The sequence below is a fragment of the Haliaeetus leucocephalus genome, unplaced genomic scaffold (assembly GCF_000737465.1).
Source record: "Haliaeetus leucocephalus isolate CR32 unplaced genomic scaffold, Haliaeetus_leucocephalus-4.0 Scaffold678, whole genome shotgun sequence".
NCBI lineage: Eukaryota > Metazoa > Chordata > Aves > Accipitriformes > Accipitridae > Haliaeetus > Haliaeetus leucocephalus.
In genome coordinates this window covers 3,987,598-4,009,123 of record NW_010973114.1, presented here as the reverse complement: position 1 = coordinate 4,009,123, position 21,526 = coordinate 3,987,598, and the positions used below count along the sequence as shown (strand labels likewise).

At 48.6% G+C, this 21,526-nt stretch overlaps 1 protein-coding gene across 1 annotated transcript in view; it reads left to right on the top strand.

Moving 5' to 3' along the window:
* The window catches only part of FERMT2 (fermitin family member 2), a 50,331-nt gene that overhangs the window by 2,262 nt on the left and 26,543 nt on the right, over positions 1-21,526 (top strand). The window contains exon 2 of the mRNA XM_010579862.1: positions 16,158-16,391. Coding sequence (XP_010578164.1) covers positions 16,158-16,391 — 234 coding nt within the window. The remainder of the gene's footprint in view (positions 1-16,157; positions 16,392-21,526) is intronic.

Sequence of the window (21,526 nt, the reverse complement as noted above, 5' to 3'; positions counted from 1 at the left end):
GCTTCAGCTCCCAGCACCCTGCCCCAGTACGGCGCTTCAGCACCCTGCCCCAGCTCCCAGCACCCTGCCCCAGTACTGTGCTTCAGCTCCCAGCACCCTGCCCCAGTACTGTGCTTCAGCTCCCAGCACCCTGCCCCAGTACTGTGCTTCAGCTCCCAGCACCCTGCCCCAGTACTGTGCTTCAGCTCCCAGCACCCTGCCCCAGTACTGTGCTTCAGCACCCAGCACTCTACTTAGTACCCTGCCTGTCCTAGCACCCTGCCCTGGCACTCAGCACCCCTCCTGCCCTCGCACCCCCTCCCAGCACCCAGCCCACCCCAGCTCCCAGCGCCCAACCTGCCCAGCACCCCATCCCAGCCCCAAGCTGCCCCTCTCCCCCATGCACCCTTCCACCCAGCACCCCGGCAGCCCCCACCCAGCACCCTGTTCTGCTGCTTCCTCGCCACTCGGGCCAAAACCAGCCAAACTTTTACACCCCGGGGCTGGTTTGCCCATCATGGGGCCTCAGCCCCCATCCGCCGCCTGCTTTGCACGCAGGATTTTTACGCAGAGCTGGAAAACATCTTCATTTATGGGGGGGGGGAATTTATGGGTGCTCTCCAGTTTACAGAAAAATTTAATTCTGAAGTCGTAGCTGGCACCGTGCTGCTTTGGACAAGGAAAGCGCTTCGAGGGTCCTTTGTGAGCGTGGGGTGATTAACGGGGTGGTGATGGGGGGGCTTGGGACCGGGGACACTGCGGTGTCCGGTGGCTTCGGCTGCACACCTGGACAAAGAGCCCGTTTGTCCGGGACGCGTGGGAACGCGCGGCCGAAGCCGCCAGGACGGTGAAAAGCGAGCACCCCGACCTGCCGGTGGTGGGGAGCTCTGCCCTGCCAAACCTCCCCCTTGTCTTTTTATCAGCTCTTTATGGCTAAGGTGTGTTTACTAACGGTATAGACCGGGCTGATGGCTGTAATTGCTCAAATCAAATATTAATTGCGAGGTCCCCGTGCGTGCCTGCGGCTGTGGGAGTAGCGGAGCTGTCAGCTGCGCCTGCAGGTCCCAGTTTAACACAAAGCCCTTGTGCGGCTTTAAAAATACCATCTTCCACCATGCTTAGGTTTTGATTTACTAATTATCTGAAGTTAAAGGAAGGAAGAGACGGATATAAATATGCTTATTTCAAAAGGAAGCAAGCGCTCACATCAGAGGGTCTCGTGCTGGAGATAGCCTTGACTCTCCGAAAACTTTTTTTTTCTTTTTTTTTGTTGTTGTTGTTATTTTTATGCTGGAGCTGCAGAAAGATTTGCTGAAGTTGAGCACTCAGTAGCTAGGGAAAAAAAATAACGGCTTTCTAGAAATGATAAAAAAATCAACCCATTGATCACAAATGAATAAGGGATGCTCCCTTCGGTTTTGAGCTGTGCTGGGTGTCGGGGCTGGCAGATGCCGAAGCAGAGCCGGGGCCGACTTGTGTGCCGAAAGCCGGGCGCGTGCACGGGGACAGAACCCAGCGAGGACCTAAATTAGCACTTGACGTAATGCGTCCCCTAAATGTGTTTGCTCGGATCCTCTCCACTTGTTAAATTAGGGATTGTATTAGAGGGAAGGAATGCAGCGGCCGCAGTGCCGGCCCCGGCGGGGGGAGCAGGGATGGTGTTCCCCTGGGAGCTCAGCCCCAATGCCCACCTCCCCGGGACGGTCAAGACCCACGGATATCTCCGGCTGTTGCCTTCCTTTTCCCCTTGGCTTTTGTCGCCGAGCCAAGCTATACGTATTTAGTTCCTTTTAATCTTCCTGCGTGTCAGCTCTTCCAGCCCTCTCATTATTTTTATGGCTCCTCTTTGAGCTCCTGCCAGTTTATCAGGGTCGGGTTTAGCAGAGCGGGGTGGGACAGGACTCGCTCCTCGGCCTCATGTGCCTCCTCAATGCCCTCCTTCATCCAGCCTCTGCTGTTGCTTCGTCTCAAGATCCATGAATTTTGCAATTTTTCCGCGTTGAAACCCTTTTCCTGCATTTTTAACCTGTCCCTCCCCGTCGTTCCTCTGTCCCTGCCAGTGTTCGTTTCCCTTTTTTAACAACTCCCAGCGTTAAAAGAATTATTCGTCTTTTGCAAAGCAGATTTCTTACTGTCAGTTTTAAGGAAATGCCTTCAAAATAAAATTTCCTTGCAGCTCTGGGTTCCCCTATGGACTGCTCTGCTTGCGTATCGTGGGGGGAGGAAGGAAGGGGGGGGCTGTGCCTTGGGCAGGGGTTTGCTGGCTCCATCCTTTGGGACAAACCTCCTGTGGACTTCTTCGTGCTGCCAGAGGGCAGGGAAAGGAGATTTCTGTGGCCTGCACGGAGTTTCAGTGAAGTTTAGGGCATCGCTGTGAATTTGCAGCAGAGCGGTCCTGGTCTCATTGTAGGATGCTGGTAGAAGCTCTTCAACCATTAGTGAGCAGGGGGGAAAAAAGCCTTCCCTCCTCCCAGCAGCAAGGAGAGCTTGGGAAAGGGAAAAATCTAGATTTACATTAGTATTTTCTGATGTCTGTAGGAGAAAATTATCGCAATAAATAGCCCTTTGCCTTGGAGAGGGCTGGGGTGCATGGGGGACACGTGTTGGGGTACCATGCTCAGAGCAGGAACGCCAGAAGGTTTTTTGTCCCTAATTGTAAGACTGCAGGTATCAGTAAATCTTGTTGATTCGGTCCTTGCCTGCGCAGAGTGGTTGTGGTCGGACTATTTGGGAATAGGCAATTAAAATCTGTCACTAATGCAGGCAGGGATTGGAAGAAACCCAAGCAGCAGATAGGGATTCTGGTTACTCAAGTGAATTGCAATGACCTGTTCGCTCCCCTGTTATTTATCACCGCACTGGATTAAGCCACTTTGTTAATTGAGCCATGCCATGTGCTTGGCAGTCATCTCTGAAAAATAGGCAAAAAACTGCTGAGGTTTTAAGAGCAATAGTATTTAGATGGTCCGTGCGGGTTAGGGTCTGTACTGGAAACTCCTGGTGCTCACCCAGGGTTTTTTAGGAATTTTGCCATTATTGACTTACAAACAAAAAAATGAGGCTTAAAATCACTGGGAGCAGAGGAAGGAAGGAAGTGAACGCAAGTTATTGTTGTTGTCAACTTAAGGCTGTTTTAAACACATGCAAGAAAAAAAGAACATGCTTTTTTGAAATGCACCTGGGAGGAGCTTTGTGGGATATATGTTAAACACAGGATTGTGTTTGGGGGATGCTCTGTACGGTAGTGGGATTAAAAGAAGAGCTGACAGAAACAGGGAAGGGGGACAAATGGTGGCTGGCAGAGGAATGGCTTAAGACAGATGACCTAAATGTGCAGCGAGCAGATTCAGAAAGTCCATGGATAGAAGTTCTGCAATGGAAATGCAGATTTCTCTCTAGGTGTCTTTGACAGGCAGTATGTGTGTGGCAGCCAGCTCCAGCTGCAGGGGCTCGCTGGGAGCACTGGGGGAGGACTGAGCACCTTTAGGGGTTTGTACCTGAAGAAAAGAGATAAGTGAATGAAAAAAACCCCCCAAAACAGCTGGGTTTGGAATTACAGCAGTCCTTCTAGACCAAAAGTCGTTGCTGCCAAGGCAGGAGGATGGCTCGAGGTGCTGCCCCGCGGCGTGGTGGCATCCCCATTTTATTGAGCCAGGATGGATGCGCACGCTGCGCCGGGGATAAACGTCAAAGCAAGCCCCCTGCCCTCCATAGAGAGTGGCTGATAACGGCAGGCAGTGATGACATCTTCTAAGGCCTTGGGTTTTTTTGTGAATCACTTCTTCGATAAGGGTTTGGGCAACTGGTTTAAACTCCATTGTTACCCCTTGGCAGCTCCTCCACTATCTCCTCTTTATCACTTGGGAGGAGGTGGGATGTCACCTGAGGACTGGCGCAGGAGTTGTCACATGCAAAGTGTTTTGTTTAGGTGACATAGCACATCGTAGCACATCAAGCTCTTTCTTTTGCTGGTTTTAGCCTGCAAATGTGTCTGGGATTCACCCCAGGGGCTCTGTTCACCATCAGATGGACTCTGCCCATGTTTCCTTGCCAATGACTTCAGCTGTACTCTTTGCAAGATCTATTGAAAGTATTAGTGTTCTCCCTGTAAAGTCTCTTTTTCTTAATGGACCCCTTAAAGGGTTATGAATAAAATACCAAGAAAGTGCAGCGTCATTGATTTCCCCAGGTTTGCGTTTGAGGTTTTGCAGTGCTTATAAATGCTCCGAGCCGTCATGAGACTTGCTGGGGAAATACTTTGCCTTGAAACTGGAATGAACTCTGAAACAGCTTAAGGCTGTGTAAGAGAAATGCAGAGTCCTTGCCCCAGCCCATTTCTGTTGCAAACACAAGGCAGGATGAGTCTGCAGTGCTGTCTTGCAGGTGACTTGCTCCTTTTGCTTTGGACTTCTCCAAGGAGACTTGGGTAGGGGCTCACTAGGTGACCAGGTGTGCTTTGCTGTTAGAGGAGGCAAGAGAAATGGTTGGAGGCTAAAGAGAAATAAAGGAAGGGTTTTTATTGTAGCCACGCTTTCCAAAACTACTTACCTGAGCATCAGTGCTTGGTGCCTGGAGTACAGTCGGGGCATTTCCATGCCGCCAGGATGACAGCCCAGCATCTTCATTTGCAAGATCTGCAGATACTCGTCTGGCCGTCAGTCGTCGGTCGAGATGAGAAGGATGTTTTGCTTCAAAATCAGCTCTCGGTCACTCTTCAGTATTGCTTTTCAAGTGCGTGGCGTTCACGGGAGGACTCTGAGTGCCATTTAATACGCCGGCAGGCTTGCGAGAAGCTGTTTGTATTCCCTTTGAGGCGGGGTGGTGAGCGGTTGTCTCAAATAACGTGATAAATGGTGGCGGTGTTTGCTGCCCAGGGCAGCTCGGGCTGCTGCGGTTTGGGCAAGCAGGAGTCCTCTGACGTTCCGCACTGACCCCGCTCCAGATTTCCCTCGGAAACCTCATCCCAGGCTTTTAAACAGCAAAACTTGCCCAGCCAGCGGGAGGTGGGATGGTGAGCACAGAGGCTGGTGGGGGGGGATCTGGCATGCTGCTGAGCACAGAAGTCCTCCTGCTCCAGAAACAGGCAGGGTTTTGGGGCATTTTGAGGCAAAAGTGGTACCCTGGAGGCTGCCGGCTGCTGCCCAGCAGAGATGCTCCAGGCACAGATGCTCCCGCTTCAGCAGCATCTTCAAGGAGACCAAGGGAGCTGCTAATGCACCCCACATTTACATATTGCCACTTGATTAATATCTTTGCTAGTGACCTGTGCTGAATCCTTGTCCTCTGAATAACACCTTTTTAATGACATTTAAGTGAGAATATGCAAGTGCCTATTAACACAGACACTCTCCGGCCATGCACATTGATCCGTGCGGGGCTGGCTCTTTACATCCAGCTTTTGACTCCAGGAAGCTTCTACGCAGGCTCACACCAAATTGCAGGATCATGGCTCAAATAATGTTCTCTTTGTTAGCCTAAGTGGAATATTCATCTGAACTGCCAATGACCAGAGGAATTTGGGGTGGGGGGTAGGTAAAAACATGTGCAGGCAGCTCCAAGCTGCGGTCAGGGCAATTAATATGTCTACCCAGAGTGGCGATGACTCTTTGGAAGCGCCCCCTCCCAAAATTTGAATTTTTAAATTTTATTTTTATTTAGTTTTTTGGGGTTTTTTTCACTGCGAGCCATCTGCTTTGGCTTGAAAGAGCCCGGCCAATGACACAGATCCTGGTCGGAGGGGGAAGAGAGCGGGGCAGGAGGCGACAGCGGCGTTCCCGCGAATACCAGAGCCTGGGTTTGTTGTACCACAGACAGGAAATTGTTGGGTTTGCTGCTCCCACCCAGCCCAAATCAGTAGTTTCCTCTTCCAGCTCTGTCAGGTTTCGATATGACGTAAGGCGCACGGGGAAGCCGGCGTGGGGAGCTGCACTCGCGTCACTCTTGCAGACCAGGTGGGATCTTGGAGACTTCCAGTTTCGGGTAAAACATGACTCAATTTGGACAACAGGTTGAGAACAGCATTGGGAGGGGAAGCAAACAGGCACACCAGCAATTGCATAAACCTTCCCCTTTATAATTTCGGGTAGTTTTTAGCTTGCAAAGCAACTAGACAGCAACCAAAAATTCATCTTGCCAATTACTAGATTTTAAATCTCTTACCAGCTGATTATACATGTTTGGTGGCTGTTTTCTGTTTTTTTCCCCTCCTCCCTGCAGGCATATGTACTTTTGGAAGGGTTAATTGCCGAAACTCCAAATTCAATTAGAAAGTCTGCATTTTATGAAATTGCCTGGAAGGAGCTATATCGCTGTCTTGCTGAGCTTCCCTTCCTTGCTGATAATACACAGGGCTTTGCTTGACACGACGTCCTGTTTGAGAGCTGTCTGCAGCAGGAATTGTCCTTGCTGCCACCCCCCATGTCCTGCTCTACAGCTTTTGTGCCTGAGCTTGGTTGCCTGATGGGTGAGGTGGATCCAAGCTCAAGGTTAAAGGTCTTAAAGCCCTTTAAAGGTGTGTTGCGTGCATCAATGAGCTTGGGCTAACTGATGCAGAAATAAATAAAAATGGTGGGGTTTCATCCCCTCCCCGTGGCATCTCCCCGTGGCTCTGCAAAGGAGCGAGGGCAGAGACCAGCTTCACCCCAAATCTTGCTTTGCCCCAGGAGGTCATCCCAAAAAGTGTGCAAGGGAAGGCTGGTGGCACGCGGAGGACTTTTGGCTGCTGTCGCTGCTGGGGAGGGACGAGGCTCCCTTCCTTTATCCTCTGCCCGGAGGGATGCACTTGGGGTGAAACCTGGAAGGTTTGGTGTCTTTCTCCTGCAGACCAGGATCCCACCCAGTCTGCAAGAGAGGGACCAACACCAGCTTACAGGTTTGGTGTGGGATGAGGCTGCCAGAGGCATCGTGACAGTTACAGACCTCGCTTTCCAGGGGTTTAAGCTTTTATCGGAGAATAACCATCATTAAGGCACGCTTGGGGAATTGCCTGGTGAGACTGAAGCTTCAGGTGAGAGGTTGGGAATTCAGGGTTGCCAGGTCCTCCTTTATCCGCCGTACGCATCCATCCCGCCGAACGTCCTCTGGCTCCGTTATCAGGTATGATGTCTTTTTGGCAGGGACCGGCTCTTTTTTTGCCTTGCATGTTCATTGGGGATGAGTCAGGATTGCAGGCTGCTGGAACCGTCACCCTGGGGCACTTTGTCTTTTTGGTGAGGGAAGGGAAGTGTGATACTGGGCTGGAGGGTGAGGGAGCGCCGGGGCTGGTAGTCAAGGCAGTTGAGTGCTCCCTGGAGAAGTGGTTTTCCTTCCTTCCTTCCTTCCTTCCTTCCTTCCTCTGCTGCTGTGTTTCTGTCCAATGCTTCCTATTTTGTGCTGGATGAATCATGGAAACCGCAGTCCTTAATTGAGTTTTCTGCCATTTCTCGTGATTCCATGGGAGGCAGGGAGCAGCCAGTGAAAGCCTCCTCTGGAGGGGTGCTTGATGACTGGGGGGAAACACTCGGCAAAATCAGGTTGTAAAGAACCCGTTTTAAATAAAATAAAATAAAAAAAATCCACCCTTGCTTTCCTTTATTCCCTCCCATAGAAAAATGAGCAAGCCAAATTGCTCCGGGGTGCTGATGCAAGGATTTAAAGCAAGTCTGCACTGCATTTGCAAAAAAGACCTTCCTGAGCTGATCAGTGCTTATTAGCATGGGGGTGTTGGGGAGCCAAGGTGGCCCTGGCTTTTGGCCCCTCCAGAGAGTTTCCTGACATTTCAGCTGGGTTCAGCATGGCTGCAAAACTGCGTTCCCTGCTCAGGGGTTTAAACGGGGTTGGGTATGGCTCTACTTCACAGGGGAGCAGCTCAGAGAAACCCATAGACCTCCAGATGCAATAGATGCTGAGAAATAAAACAGATTTTATTTTATGTATATATATATATGTATAATAAACTTATGCATAAGACCATAATAAATGTACGTAGGTACCTCTAGGGCAAACACCATATGCTTGGTTCACAGCTTGTGGTACAGATTGCCTGTGCCTCTTGCATTTGTGGGATAGCATGAGAGGTGTAAAGCAAATTTAAAGGGGGTTTTGCTGTTCTTTCTGCAGGTGAGTGGCATCTGTTCAGGGCAAAGGTGCTTGTCAGTGTGGCCAGCACTGAGATAAATCATTTCAGCCCTAGGAGGAGGAGGAGGAGGAGTATTTGTGTTTCAGTACTAGCAGTGTAAGTACTAGATACTGCTGTGGCATCTTAATGAATTAAATTTCCAAGTGCTAGTTGAGTAATCCTATTAACACTGAAAAGAGCTTCCTTCCTAGAGTTTACTTTAGAAAAAAAGTAACTTTCAGGCTTGTCGGGATTTGCTCTTCCCTCTGAAGCCTGCGTGCGGACCTGGCTCCAGCAGAGATGCTAGAAAACTCAGCATCCCGCGGATCGAGCGTGGAGGAGCAAAGCCCTGCGCTGCCAGGAGCAGCGTTTTGGGGGGCATTTGGGTTCGGTGTATCAGCCTCGTGCTTTTGCAAAGATGCTCATTGATGGTGTGGGCTTGTAGAATGTCCCTGCTCCGCGCGTGGATTATAAAACAAAACTAGTGATTTAGAAACCAAGCGGTAAAATTTCACAGGGGCCGTGCCGCGTTGCTGGGCTGTGTAGGCGGTGGGTTCTTCAGGGGAGGGTGGTGGTTTCGCGCAAAAAAAAAAGATTGACCGCTGCATTTTTTTGTCACCTCTTCGGTCCTTCAGTTCCCATCCCTGCCCCGTTGAGACGTGGGCTTGCCCTTGTAAACCTCACTTACAAACCCCATAAAAGGACAGTTCTTTTTCCAGCAGTGCAGCAGCACGTTCCCTCATTAGCAGAAGACACTCCATAATTTTTCTGAGCAAGGACACATTGCACATCTGCATTCAGCGTTGTGTCCTGATGTGCTCAGTGTCCCCCACGGGTTTTGGGTGTTGTTTTTTTTTCTCCTCCGTTTTTTTCATTGCTCTTGAATAGCTCTCTGCGACTACACAGCGTGCTTTGACGTCAGGATTTCGCAGCGGTGAACCATGCGTGTCCCCTGGCACGCCGGGACAAGAGGGAGGTCTCCTGCGCTCGGTCGCGCTCACGGGAATCACAGCGTTGGGAACAAGGCTGCTTTTGTCTGCCTTTTTTATTTTTTTTATTTTTTTTTTATTGAACAAGTCAAACTATTTTTCATGCAAGAAATGTTCTTCTTAGCTTTAAATTCCAGCACAGGTCCACCCTGTTTTGGACACCTCTGTGGGTGTGTGTAGATGTTCTCCTGAACATTTGTTCACCTGAAAACGAAGTAGTGGTGATAGTTGCCCTTGGTGGTAAATAGGGGAGAACTGGGAAATAGGGAAGAATTCGAGGTACTACTTTGCATTCACCAGTGGGTAAAAGCCCTTCCACAGGTGGTTGCTGCAGAGTGGCTGCTGTACACTATATTTTTCACAGCATGTGTCAGATACATATGGGGCATGCGATTAAAACCCCCTATTAAGTCTCATTAGTACCAAGAGCATCAGATTGCCATGGCTACAGCTTTATTACAGCAGTCTGATAATAATTTTATAGGATGTTTATCTCTGTGTTTCAAAGTATAATTTTTCAAGTGTGACCAGAGGCTGGAAGGACTTTTGCTCCATTTTGAACTTTGCTCTGCAATTAAATCCCCGTTGGGGGGTGGAGGGGAGTCTACTCCAGTGCGCACCATACCCCAAAAGACTTAAATCTGTACGAAAATATAGATTCTGCCCCAAGACAGCGACCGTGTCGCACAGCAAAACACATCAGCATTTCTCTTGGACTCAAAATAAGTGAAAACAGCTCTGTTTTTAATTTTTTTTCCATAATTGTCCTAGAAGGAGTGGCTTTGGCATGCTTAAAGGAATCTGGGTTTAAAGAGGTTGGTGCAAGCAGCGAGGAGGCTATGTCCCATCCCTCCCCGTAGGGAGCAAAGTGTTCAGCTACATAGATTTACGTCTATGTGTGTATATACATATATACACCCATAAAATATAAATATATAAACACACACATAGGTGTGTGTTTATTTATACTTATTATATAAGTATAAATATATATATTTAAAAAAATCTGGCTTTTTTTTTTTTTTTTTGCCTTAATTTGACCGCAACAATGTTAGCCCAAAATGAGCTAGTCAGCTCGCTGGTATTGTAGGGTCACAGAGCAGCCTGGGCACATCTATCTCATGAAATCCCAATCCCTGCACTGACTGGGAGGATCTTTCAAAAGCAAGCGATGATCTTGCAGCCGTCCCCAGCAAACCGCGTGGGTCTGGATCCGATCTGCTGAGATGCAGAAGCTGATCCCTGCACCAGCATCTGCAGGTGGGGGAAGGAAACGCAGCAGTGTTTAATGGTTGTGTCAGTAGTTTCTGAAAAGTAAATAATATTAATGACCACGAGAGCAGGTGCTGGCTGGAGCGGGACCTTCAGCAGCGTTCTTGGCTGTAAAACGCTTCTTTATTCTTGCTCTTCCCCAGCGCCTCTGTCCTGCTCCATGCACCGGATTAGATGTTTTTTGGTACTTCTGAATGTTTTGGGAACATTTGCAAGATTCTCTGATTTTTTTTAGTGATGTGAAGATATGCCTTTAGACCTCATTGACACATACAGCTTGATAGCACGTGGAAAAGGAAAACCTACCAAAGCAACCACGCGAGGTTGTGTGCAAGGATTTTTGGTGGTGTTTTTTTATTTTTCCTCCCATCTTTTTTTCCTTGTAGTCTTAAATTGCCCTCCTGTTCAAGTTTTTAAATACTTCTGCCTTGCTTTCCGTGCACGGTGGCCATGCGGTGCATCCCGAGGGGACAGGAGGGCGGAGGAGAGGGTGCATCCCTTCCCAGCAAGCTGGCCCAGGACACACGAGGCACTCCCCAGCTATTTATTGCTGGAGGTCTCTTTTCCTTTGAAGGAGTTTTTCTTCTCCCTGGCTTCCCAAGAGGGGTGTGGAACCAGCCAACACCCAGCCTCTGGCTTGGAGAGCCCCTGGCCGCTCCTTGGGGCTTGCGAGCCCTGGATTAATGTGTTATCAGCAGGTATTTGAGTTTAAAGGTATTTTAATCTCCCAACTGCCTCTCAAGCTGCCTGCAGTCAGGGTTTTAAACATGCTGTCCCCATCTATTTTTTTCAGTAAAGTGTGTATTGCCTATTACTTTAAAAAAAAAGAAATGCAACCCACTTTTTTTTCCTTCCATCCAACCTCGAACAATTTCGGCCCATCTGCACCAAACTCATTGAAAAGCTGGAAAGTTGGGGGTTTTTTTCTCAGTAGATTACCAAGTACAAAAATCACTTTTTGCAAGAGGAAATGCTTGGCCTGTGAGTTGGTTTCAGTCCTTGCACTGTATCTTTTATGTATAGCATTTATATATATATGTGTATAGCATTTATATATATGTGTGTGTGTATAAACGTGTGTATATATGACACATATATGTCTATATATATTTTATATATGTGTGTATATATATGATGTAAGTGTGTATATATGTGCATTTATATGCATAATATATTTATATATATATATGGAGCAATTTGAGGTATTGTGTGGGTAATGGAAAGGCGTTTTGCTTCCTCAACTTCCCGAGCGTGACTAGACCAGAGCAAGAATAATCATCATTAAAGGCACCCCTGGTGCACACTCACCACTGGGGAAGAGCCAGGATGGGGGAGGGCTGCTGTGCTAATTCTTCTCCTATGGAAAAACAACCAGTGGGATGGATGGGCTTTGGTTCTGCTGTGTTTTGTACCAGAGGAGGATGGTCCTTCCATATTGCTCCCTCGGGAAGGCTGAAGACTTGAATCTGTTGCTCCAAAAGCCGTGACTTATAATTAAGAAATGAACTGAAACCTCTGCTTTGGCTGCATCCGCTGCCCCTCCTAAGGTGAAGAGTATCACAGGGAAACCAGCTTCAGCTGCAAATCTTTGTTTCCAAAAATCAGACAAAAAACGACAATGCAAACCAGACAGGCTTGCAGAAGTTCCCTGCATACCTACTCAAGCTTATGCAGGAGCTTTTTAATAATCTGCCTCCAATGTTAAGGTGATAGAAGAGTTTGTAGGCTCTTTGCTGTCTGATGGATTGAATCAGGGATGTGTGTGTGCTACCCCACAGGAGCCTTTCCCAGAGGTGGAGACCACCACTGCTGGAGTTGCCTGCTCTCCAAATATCCATCTAGTAGGGTTTAACCGTGTGCTGGGGTTGGGGTGGGGGAAAAAAAAGAGGTTTATTTGGTCGTATCAGGGCTCCATTGTCCTGGGCGGTGCACAGAAGGAGAGCCCATCTGCAATAGGGGATATCCCGAAATAACAAGGCAAATACAGTGTTTATGTAACGCCGGAGACTTGTATACTATTGCTAGTAAGTCATAAGCTCACACAGACACCCTGCCAAGTAATGCTTCTGAAGAAAGGAGGTTCAACAGCTGCTGCAGAAGCAGAGCAGAAAAGGGACTTTTAAAATCCACAGGTCGGCAGAGGGAAAGCATTTGGAGCAGCCAGCTCCTGGGATAAACGGGCCGTCAGGCAGAATGGATGGGGCTGCCTCGATCTGCTTTGCACTTCACCAAAATTCAGCTTTGTTGCTTAAATGGTAATTGTGTATGTGTGTATCTGTGCCATAGCAAGCCCAGAACTAAAATACGCTTCGTATGCATCTCAATTAAGACTTCCTTTCTGCTACTTGAATTCTAGATGTGAATTTAGTGGTAGCTGTGGGAATAAAAATCTGCAATTGTAATTACGCTGGACAAGCTGGTGTGAGGTGGCTGCGGTCAGGCACCGGCGTGCATTGAAAGCTAAGGATGTTTAAGGATTAAAACACTTTATTGAGCAGCCCTTCACCTCGTCTCATAATGTTCTGTCCTCGCAGAGGTCTCTGCAGCCGTCTGGGTGATTTAAGGCGCCTCTTGCATTTGCAGGACCGTCTGAACAGCTTTTCAAGGTGAACAGCACGCTTGCTCCGTGGGCTTTGCTGTACAAAATGTCCTCAGCATCACCCGTACTGCCTCTCTGCCTCTTGGCACGGGTTTGGGAGGCAAATGCAAAACCAGGATTTTCCTCAAAAAAAATCCCACAGCCGGGTGCCCCAGCCCTGCCAGGCTCCCAGCCACTGAGGTTTCTGTTCAGGCTGTGCGGGGAGGTGGAGGGAGCGGGGATTATTTTTGATGCCGGGAAGGAAGCGCCGTGCTTCCCTTTCCCGTGGGTGCTGCTGCTGGGTTTGGGCTCCCGGAGCTCCCTGTCCCCAAGCCGTGCTCCAGCTGATGCTGACGGCTCCAGTCTCTGCATCTCCGCAGCTTTCACCTGGCGAGTTCCTTGCCTGGAAGGGGAGCATCGGTGGCAAGGATTTGCTCTGACCCTAGCAGATGTGTGCAGCTCATTTCCAGGGATCCCTCTGTGCTCTCCTTTGCCCGAGACGACTATGGTGGGAGGATGCTTTTTTATTGCACTGAGGACACCAAAGTCCTGGTGGCTCTGGCGTTCCCGCCGTGCCATACACAGGAATCAGCCTGATTTAGACTAATATGGGTGGATTTTCCCATCCCACTGAACAAGCCTGTTTCTTTTCCTGTTTGCTTTGAGATGCTGATGAACACTTGCCGGCTCTGACCATTTCTGCTTCTCTGTGTGACAGCATTGCCGTAAGGCTGGTACCCTTCGTGGCTGGAAATGGCAGCTGAGGGATGCGCAAGGAGCATTTAACAGCTCGGAGGAGCTTCTGGATCTGCAAACGGCTCCGCTAAGATTTGCAGCGTGGTTTTGGACCTGCAGTAACCTTTTGAATTCGAGGTCTGGGATCTCTAAAATGAGTTTGCAGGGCTTGGAGACCTAACAGGGCTCTGATAAATATGAAACGGCCGGTTCTGCGACCGACAGTAGGAAATAGGAAAAGACTGAGCCGAAATAATAAGCCTTGTCGTAAAGCTGGAACCCCGACAAATCAGTAACTCGTGAATTGGGACCCTGGTGAAGATTTATAAACCTTTGATCAGATTTAACCAGGTGGTTGGCATTCCCCGGTGTGCAAGGATTGCTCCAAGCCCTGGGTCGTACCCGCTGCCTTGCAAAGCACCAAAGGTTTCTTGTCAACGTGTTAGTGTTAAACTCAACATCGCAAGTCAGCTGCTAAACATTTGCCAAGCTCTTTTATATATAACTACCCCGTGGGGCAGCCACAAACCTTTACCTTTTTGGCCATAGCCAACATCTCACTGTTAATTCAAAGTGTTAATTACTCTCAGGCCGCAAGACGATGCTGTGCATATTCGTGCCATGGCCTGAAAGGTTAATCTGCAGCGTAAACCCAAATCCCCTTCTCTTAGTGATTCAAAATGCCTTTTTTTTTTTTACCTCCCTCCCAGACTTGCAGTGCCAATTTGTTCAGCTTTCAGTAGGGCAGAAGTTGGACTTCATTACCAGAGTCCATTGTAATGATTTCTCAGATTTTTTTGAGAGTAGCCAAGGCTTGTGCAAGTTTGCATGCTTTTCTATATTTGGTTTTGTTTAATTTGATTGTACAAAGCTGTTGAAAAGTCTAGCTGAACATTTCCACTTTCTGGCTGCATGATTATGCTGTTAGACCAGGAGTTCAAAGGGAAAAAAAGCTTCTGCTGGCTTTTCTCAGTAACCCTGAGATTGAGATCCCATTTTCAGATAGGGACAGAAAAAAGTTTGTTTGTCAAGCTGTTCTCATTTTGATTAAATTCAGATGCGGCTTGTAGGGATAGTCTTCCTGATGTCTGTCCCGGAGTGTGTTCCTCAGTACCTTCAGGCTGTTTGCTGGTGTGTCTCCTGGGTTTGCCTCCGGCTTTCTGTTTGGTGCCCTGCAATGCATGAGCATCGCTGCCGAAGGATGGAGAAAGGACCTGTTGCGATAAATATCAGCTGGCAGTTTTAATTTGGTTTAAACTGATGGTTCATGTTGGGAATCCAGGATCACAGGAGGATCTGGAGCTGAAAACTGAATTATTATATTAGTGGTGCTTTAACCTGGAAAGTGCTTTGCTTTCAAGCTGCTTTTTTCTTAGGAAAATCGAAATAATCCTCATACAAAGTCCATAAGCTCAAAATTTATTGGTAACTCTATCATTTGCAATATCGAGTGCAGAAGTGTCCCTGTAACTTGTCCTGCAGCCTCTTGAGGTTCTCACATGCTTGCCCAGATGACATCCTGCGGAAACATTTGGTTTTGCCTTTGAAATGAGAGCTTTGGCTGTCGCCGTCGATGCTGACACACCCCCCTGGTCAGTATTTTTGGAGATGGAGGGTTTCGGCTAAGCAGAGCTTTGCAAAATGCAGCTGCAGTGCTTGGATCATACTCCCCTCCTCTCCTTTCCTTTCTCCTGCATGGTGGGGGGACATTGCACCCTTAACGCTGGCCGGTGTTTGTCGGACTGGAAGATGCTCTGCAGGAATGGCAGGGGGCTGCGGGGAGAGCAGGGCAGGTGTTAGCAAAAAATATTCCAGGTGTTAGGGGACATACTGCACAGTGGCTGTCTTTTGGAGTTATCACCGTGCTTTGGTTCCCCAAATGCTGCCCAACTTGGACGTGACTTTCAAAGACCCCGTGGTTGCATCCGTGCTGGAAGGAGACGTGGCTGTTGGGTTTCGCACTGTTGTTCCTTTGGGAAGCAACTTTTAGTTTCATTTGGGAATTTTCCAGTTTTGTTTGTAGAAAGATGTGGAGAAGACACGGTATTTCTATTTAATTCTTCTTGCAAACCTCCTTCTAGTTCTGCTTCCTGTGTGTGCCGAGGTGGCTTGACTCACCTTCGGGTAGTCCAGATGCCCTATGTGGTGGGGACGGGGAAACCCAATAATTGATAGTTAACCTAAAAAGCTGTGCAAAATCCCTCCCGGGGAAAGGTGTCGGGTCATTCATGATCCCCTTGGCTTCACGCTTGGCATTGCTGTCGGGCTGAGTGATCCACGGACACGTTGTGTCTCATCCTTGTTCTTCTTGGGTTCTTTCCTACTTTTATCTCTGCGGTGGCTTCTAGATGCTATTGAGTACAAGCAATTATTTGTATCTGAAAAGGGCTGTCAGCGGTTTTGGATCAATAGTCGCTTCTCAGTGAAACGCATTTAAACTTCTGCTCTTGTCTTTTGAAGGCTAATTCTGGTCCCGGTTTTAACTGGTAAAATGGTTTCTTTGTTCCAGATGTCAAGAAAGACTGGTCGGATCATGCGCTGTGGTGGGAAAAGAAGAAAACTTGGCTCCTTAAAACGCACTGGACGTTGGACAAATACGGGATACAGGCTGATGCCAAGCTCCAGTTCACACCTCAGCACAAGCTGCTTCGCCTTCAGCTGCCCAACATGAAGTACGTCAAGGTGAAAGTCAACTTCTCGGACAGGGTCTTCAAGGCGGTTTCTGACATCTGCAAAACGTTCAGTAAGTAGTGAGTGCCGAAAGCTGCCGGTGGGGAGGTTGTTGTTTGGTTTGGCTCCCGCCTCTCCTTTGGTGCATGTGCTGGTCTCATAAATTTACTAAATCACTGGTATTTTCTGGCTTCAAACACCCAACAGTCACTTGGGCATCAAGCAGCCTGGATGTCCACTCTTTTTCCCTTGCAAATCTAACCTTTTTTTGTGCAAATACTTAAATAACGGAACCGAAATGTAAGAAGAAATGTATTTTCTGTGCTGAATTCTGTTTCGTAGCAAAGCTGTTCTCAGTTTTGTCTTAGGCGAGGCGGTAGCAGCCCTGCTTTATGTTAAAGCTGCTGGTGTTGGGTCGTAATTTTTTTTTTTGCAAACTTATGTGCTAGATGAAAAACAAACCCTGAAATAGGAAACCTGCCAGCTCCGTGGGTTCTCTTCCAGTGGAAAATCATATTAGAGATTAAGTGATGATGCTTCACTGTAAAACTGTCTGGTGGAGGGAAGGAACTGAGTCTCCCTCTCTCCTCCCCAACTCCTCTTTGCGATCCTTTCTCTTGTTGAGAAGAAGCCCTAGAAGAAAGGAAGGATCGTTTCCTACTAGGTGCGCAGGGCTTGTCCCGGGCTGCTGCTTTTGTGCATCACTTTTTACCCATCTTCACAAATTTCTTATCCCAGAAGCCGGTGCTTCTCTCTCCCCCCACAGAAAAAACCCAGGACACAGTAACTTTGCTCCGAGGAACTCAAATAAGCACTCGGCATGGCTCTGTACCGGTGTCCTTCCCGCTTGCTCCCCTCCGAAAGGAGCCTGCAACCCGACCTCGGCCATAGTAAATCTATTTCTGGTCTCAAAAAGCAGCTAGGGTTTCTCTTGGCTGACCCAGTTATTTCGTGAGGCAGAAAGAGCTCAGCCATACGTGTGGTGTTATGGCGTGGCCTCTGGCGCATCTGTGGTTAGGTCGGTATATATAGCTGATTATGAATTTTTTGCTGTTTCTTTCCTGTTTTTTTTGTTTTTTTTAAACACGAATATTGGGCAATTTCTCCTTAAAATAGAAAAGGCTTAGCCAGCATTATTTCCCAGTTGATTTTGCTTCCCCCCTGCCTCCCATTGCCATTTTTAATGCTAGACAGAGAGGTCAAAAGCATCATCTTGGTTGCTGATGAATCTTTCTAGCATTGAGTCACATCAGGAAATTCTGATACAGTTAATCACGTAACGAGATCTCTCACTGACGCTGCTGAGCAGTCAAAACCTTACATGGGCCTGAAGCAGCTATTTATTCAACTCCAGGACTCTCAGTGTATTTATGAACAAACCAGCAGAATAATGCTAATATTTAAAGATGTGGAAGGGGAAAAAGCGGCTCAGATAGCTGCAGCCCAGCTGTGGTAGGAGCTCTCTGCATTATGCAGGGGGGACACATCTGTTGAGGGTGGTTCTGACTTTCCTTCCATGATTCCTTCCATGACTACTGAAATAAATGTTCCTGATTTTGGTGAAAGCAGGATTTTTGCTGGAAACTTCACCCTCCTTTTAGTGACTCTTACCAGCCTGAGCGGTTTGAGAATGGATGGAAACTACGTGGCCGAATACAGTGATTAAATCTTGTTTAGCCCTTGTCTTTGTGTTTACTGGGGGCCAGATGTTCAGCAGAGCTTCAGGGAGGACGGCCCCATCGGCTCAGCATCGGCTTGAGGGAAGAGGGGATCGGGATGCAGGGAAGGGGCAATGCTGGAGCTGGAGGGGCTGGAATACTGGACCGCAGAGGTATTTGGACACCTATATAATATACAGGTATATATACTATTTTCATATAGTATATACTATTTTATTTTATATATAATATAATATCTAATATATCTTAATGCATATATTTAATATATATAATATATGTGTCCATTATATATATTTTTATATATAAAATATGTGTCCAAATACCACTATTTTTTTCCTTTTTATATATATATATATATAAAATATAGGTGTCCAAATGCCTCTGTGGTCCAGGGAAGAGCTTCCCAGTGGGAACACATATATATGGTTTGGTGTCTGCCCCAAGGAGGTCTTGCTTCATAGATATATATGATGCAAAAGCTCCTTGGGGCAAACACCAAACCCCTCCATGCAAATCCTGGTCACCGCCTGTCCTTTCCGTCCTCTGCGTGTGACCTTGGTGCTGTGCCGTGGGTCAGACGTCCTCAAGCGCGGGGTCCTGGAGCCGAGCAATGACGATGGAGGCAGGAGCTAATCTCGGCCGGGAGGTCACGCGCTTTGCCGGGTGAGAGGGGCTGCTGCTTTCTACCGCGCAAAATCATCCCAGGGGTGTCATGCCGAGTCTGCACAGGGCGTTTCGTTCCTGGAAGGCGTGGGGGATATCCGTCCACACCTCGGTGCCCGCCAAAAATTTGAGTGGCTGTAGGGTGATGGGGTCATCCTAGCTTGGGGAGCTTGCATTTTCCTTTTTCTCCTGCGCAGCCCTCTCTTGGGGTCTTGCGGACCGTGCTATAACACTTTCCCAACCTGCGTGTTTCCCTCTGTTTTTTTCCCCCCCCAGGTTAGTGTCTATGCTGCCCCATTTTTCTCCATTACCTTTTCCTGCCCTCCGCAGCATCTCTGCACAGGTTAGCTGCAGAGAGCACTCGTACCCCATATTAATCATGCTAATTGTCTCCCCAAGGAAAACTGAGTAGATAATTCAAAGCAGAAGGGGAAAGAAATAGTCCCTGCTCTAACAGCATAGCTCTTGTCTCTGCAAATCCCTTGATTTTTAAAGTTAGGGTCCAGTGTGGCTTGGACCAGCGTCCAGCTGACAGAACTGTGCTTGTGAGTTGCTCATATTTTGGCTGTAACTGTTTGCTGTCTTTGCCCCTGGAGCATTTAATTACACACTTCAGTAATTTTAGCATATGGCATGATTAATGAGTAATTTAAGTAATTCCTCATGTTGCCAGGACTCTAGCTGGTTGCATTTATAAAACCCTCTATACGCAAGCAAGAACACACTTGGGTGAGTTATTTAGGGTTGTGCCTTTTCTTATATTTCCTTTAAATTGTACCCAGAGGTGTCCCCATTGCAGCATGTGGTTGATGTTTAAAGAAAAGTCTCTGTTCTTGCACAGAGTGAAGTTTTTGCAAAGGGCAGCTCTCACCACCGGCCGGGTCGCAGCTCCCGGGGGGCAGCCCGGAGGTGGCTGTGGGAAGATGCTGGAGCCGCTCGTACATCCCTCGCTTTCTTGGAGGTCATGCGAAGCTGGAAAAAAACACGGTCTCATTCCCAGTTGCTGGATAGCAGCCCCTCAATTCCCACAGCAAGCGATCAGGAGGGTTAACGGCACGGATTGACCCTGCCTGCGGTGGGAGCAGGCAGGAGCAGGCAGGAGGAGAGGAATAAGGTGGTGGATGGGATGGGCAGCCCTTGCCCGAAGGGTGGCCTGGAAGCCTGCCCGGGAGCAGCTGCTGGCAGGCAACGCCGTCCTGAAGGGCCAGCTTTGATCTGCAGTTAAAGACCAGAGAAAGAGAAAGTAAAACTTTTCTTTTTTTTTTTTTTTTTTTTTTTTTTGGAGCGGCACAGGTTTTGTGCTACATGCCTGACCGGCAGCGGGACGCGGAGGTTGGGATGGGGTGCTGCCTGCGGGGCTCCTGCGTTCCCCCCTCCTCTTACTGTCCCACTGGGGAGATATTTCTGCCCAGCAGACAGCCCATCAAATACACAAATGCAATTTGGTGTGGCTGCAATTAATGTTTTATTGGCGTGGGTGGGTATACCCTTGTTGGAAAGTGGGATCTGGGGAGACAGGAGATGTGGCCACATGGCAAAGCTCCCGCTAACCCATCATCCTACATAACAATGAGCAGAAAAATCCTTTTTTCCTCCACAATAGTTGCATTGCAGAGCTCCCGCTAACCCGTCATCCTACGAGGGGAAAAATCCTCTTTTCTTGACAACGGCTTCGTTTGATTCCAGGACAGCGGACGCCTTGCATCTGTTCATGCCCTTAAGCTGCTTTCTTGTAGCATCCCCTTTCTGCTGTTGCCTGAATTTTTTTTCCATGTGTCCTGGGAGCAGTGAGGGACTCCAGGCAGGATCCGCTGCTGCTGTGTGGGCACGTGGGAGAGGAAAAGCAAACAGCGAGATGCAAGTGTGAAGGTTTTTTCCCATGCCTCGGCGTTTCCTGCCCTGGCGATGCTGCTTCTCGTGGGGAAACAGCGTATGTTGCGGAGCCGCAGGGTGAGGGGAGATGCTGAGATGGCATCAAAGCTTGAATCCTTCTCCTCTTCTTCTGGCTACGAAGATTTGGGACCTATGCTGCCCTGCAGCCTGAGCAGAGGAGCACGGATCATTCCAGTTGATGCTGGTGGGAGCTGGGAGCTCTGGGAGACGGATGTGGTGCTGGAGCTGGGAGGAGGCAGCTCTGGGAGGAAGCTCTCCAAAATTCATGACTACTCCTTCCCTTACCCACCCTGAGGCTGTGCAAGACGAAGAAATTCCTTTCAGATCTTGTTTTGTTTTTTTTTTTTCCCCAGAGGCGAGTAGGGCATCACACCCAGCTCTTGCCTCGTAATCCTCAAAAAGCTTTGTGTGAATTAATCACCTGTTTTGGAAAACGAAGTCTGCGGAGCATCCTGTGTTGAGCAGCGGCAGTTTCCGTGCCCGCATCCCGTCTTGTTTCGGTCCCCAGCTCCCCAGGGGCGAGGGACGCCGGGAAATTGGGACCCCGTCTTGCATAGGGTAAGGGTGGTCCCATCCCGGGGAGCTTTTGGGGCCGGAGGAGGAGGGATAGGATGCAGAGAGTCCTGCGAAGGTGATGGGCTGCTTCTCCTCACCACTCCCTGCCCCAAAATAACGAGGTGCCCGAGGCGGGATGACTGATGGGACGGTGATAGCCAATCTTCCTTGCTTCAGCCTCCAGCCACCAAACGCAGCCCGAGACGAGGTGACAGTGGCATTTGGGAGTGGCATGATGCAAGCCCAGCCCGAGCAAGGCGACACCATCCAGCAGTCTAGACGCTGAATATGACCCTACCTTTTTTTTTTTTCTTTATAAATCATCTCCGCTCCAGTACAGAACGTCCTCTGACTTCTGAAGTATTTGTAGTATTTCCATGCCCTCAGTTGCCAAAAAAAGGTCTATAAAAAGCCGCTG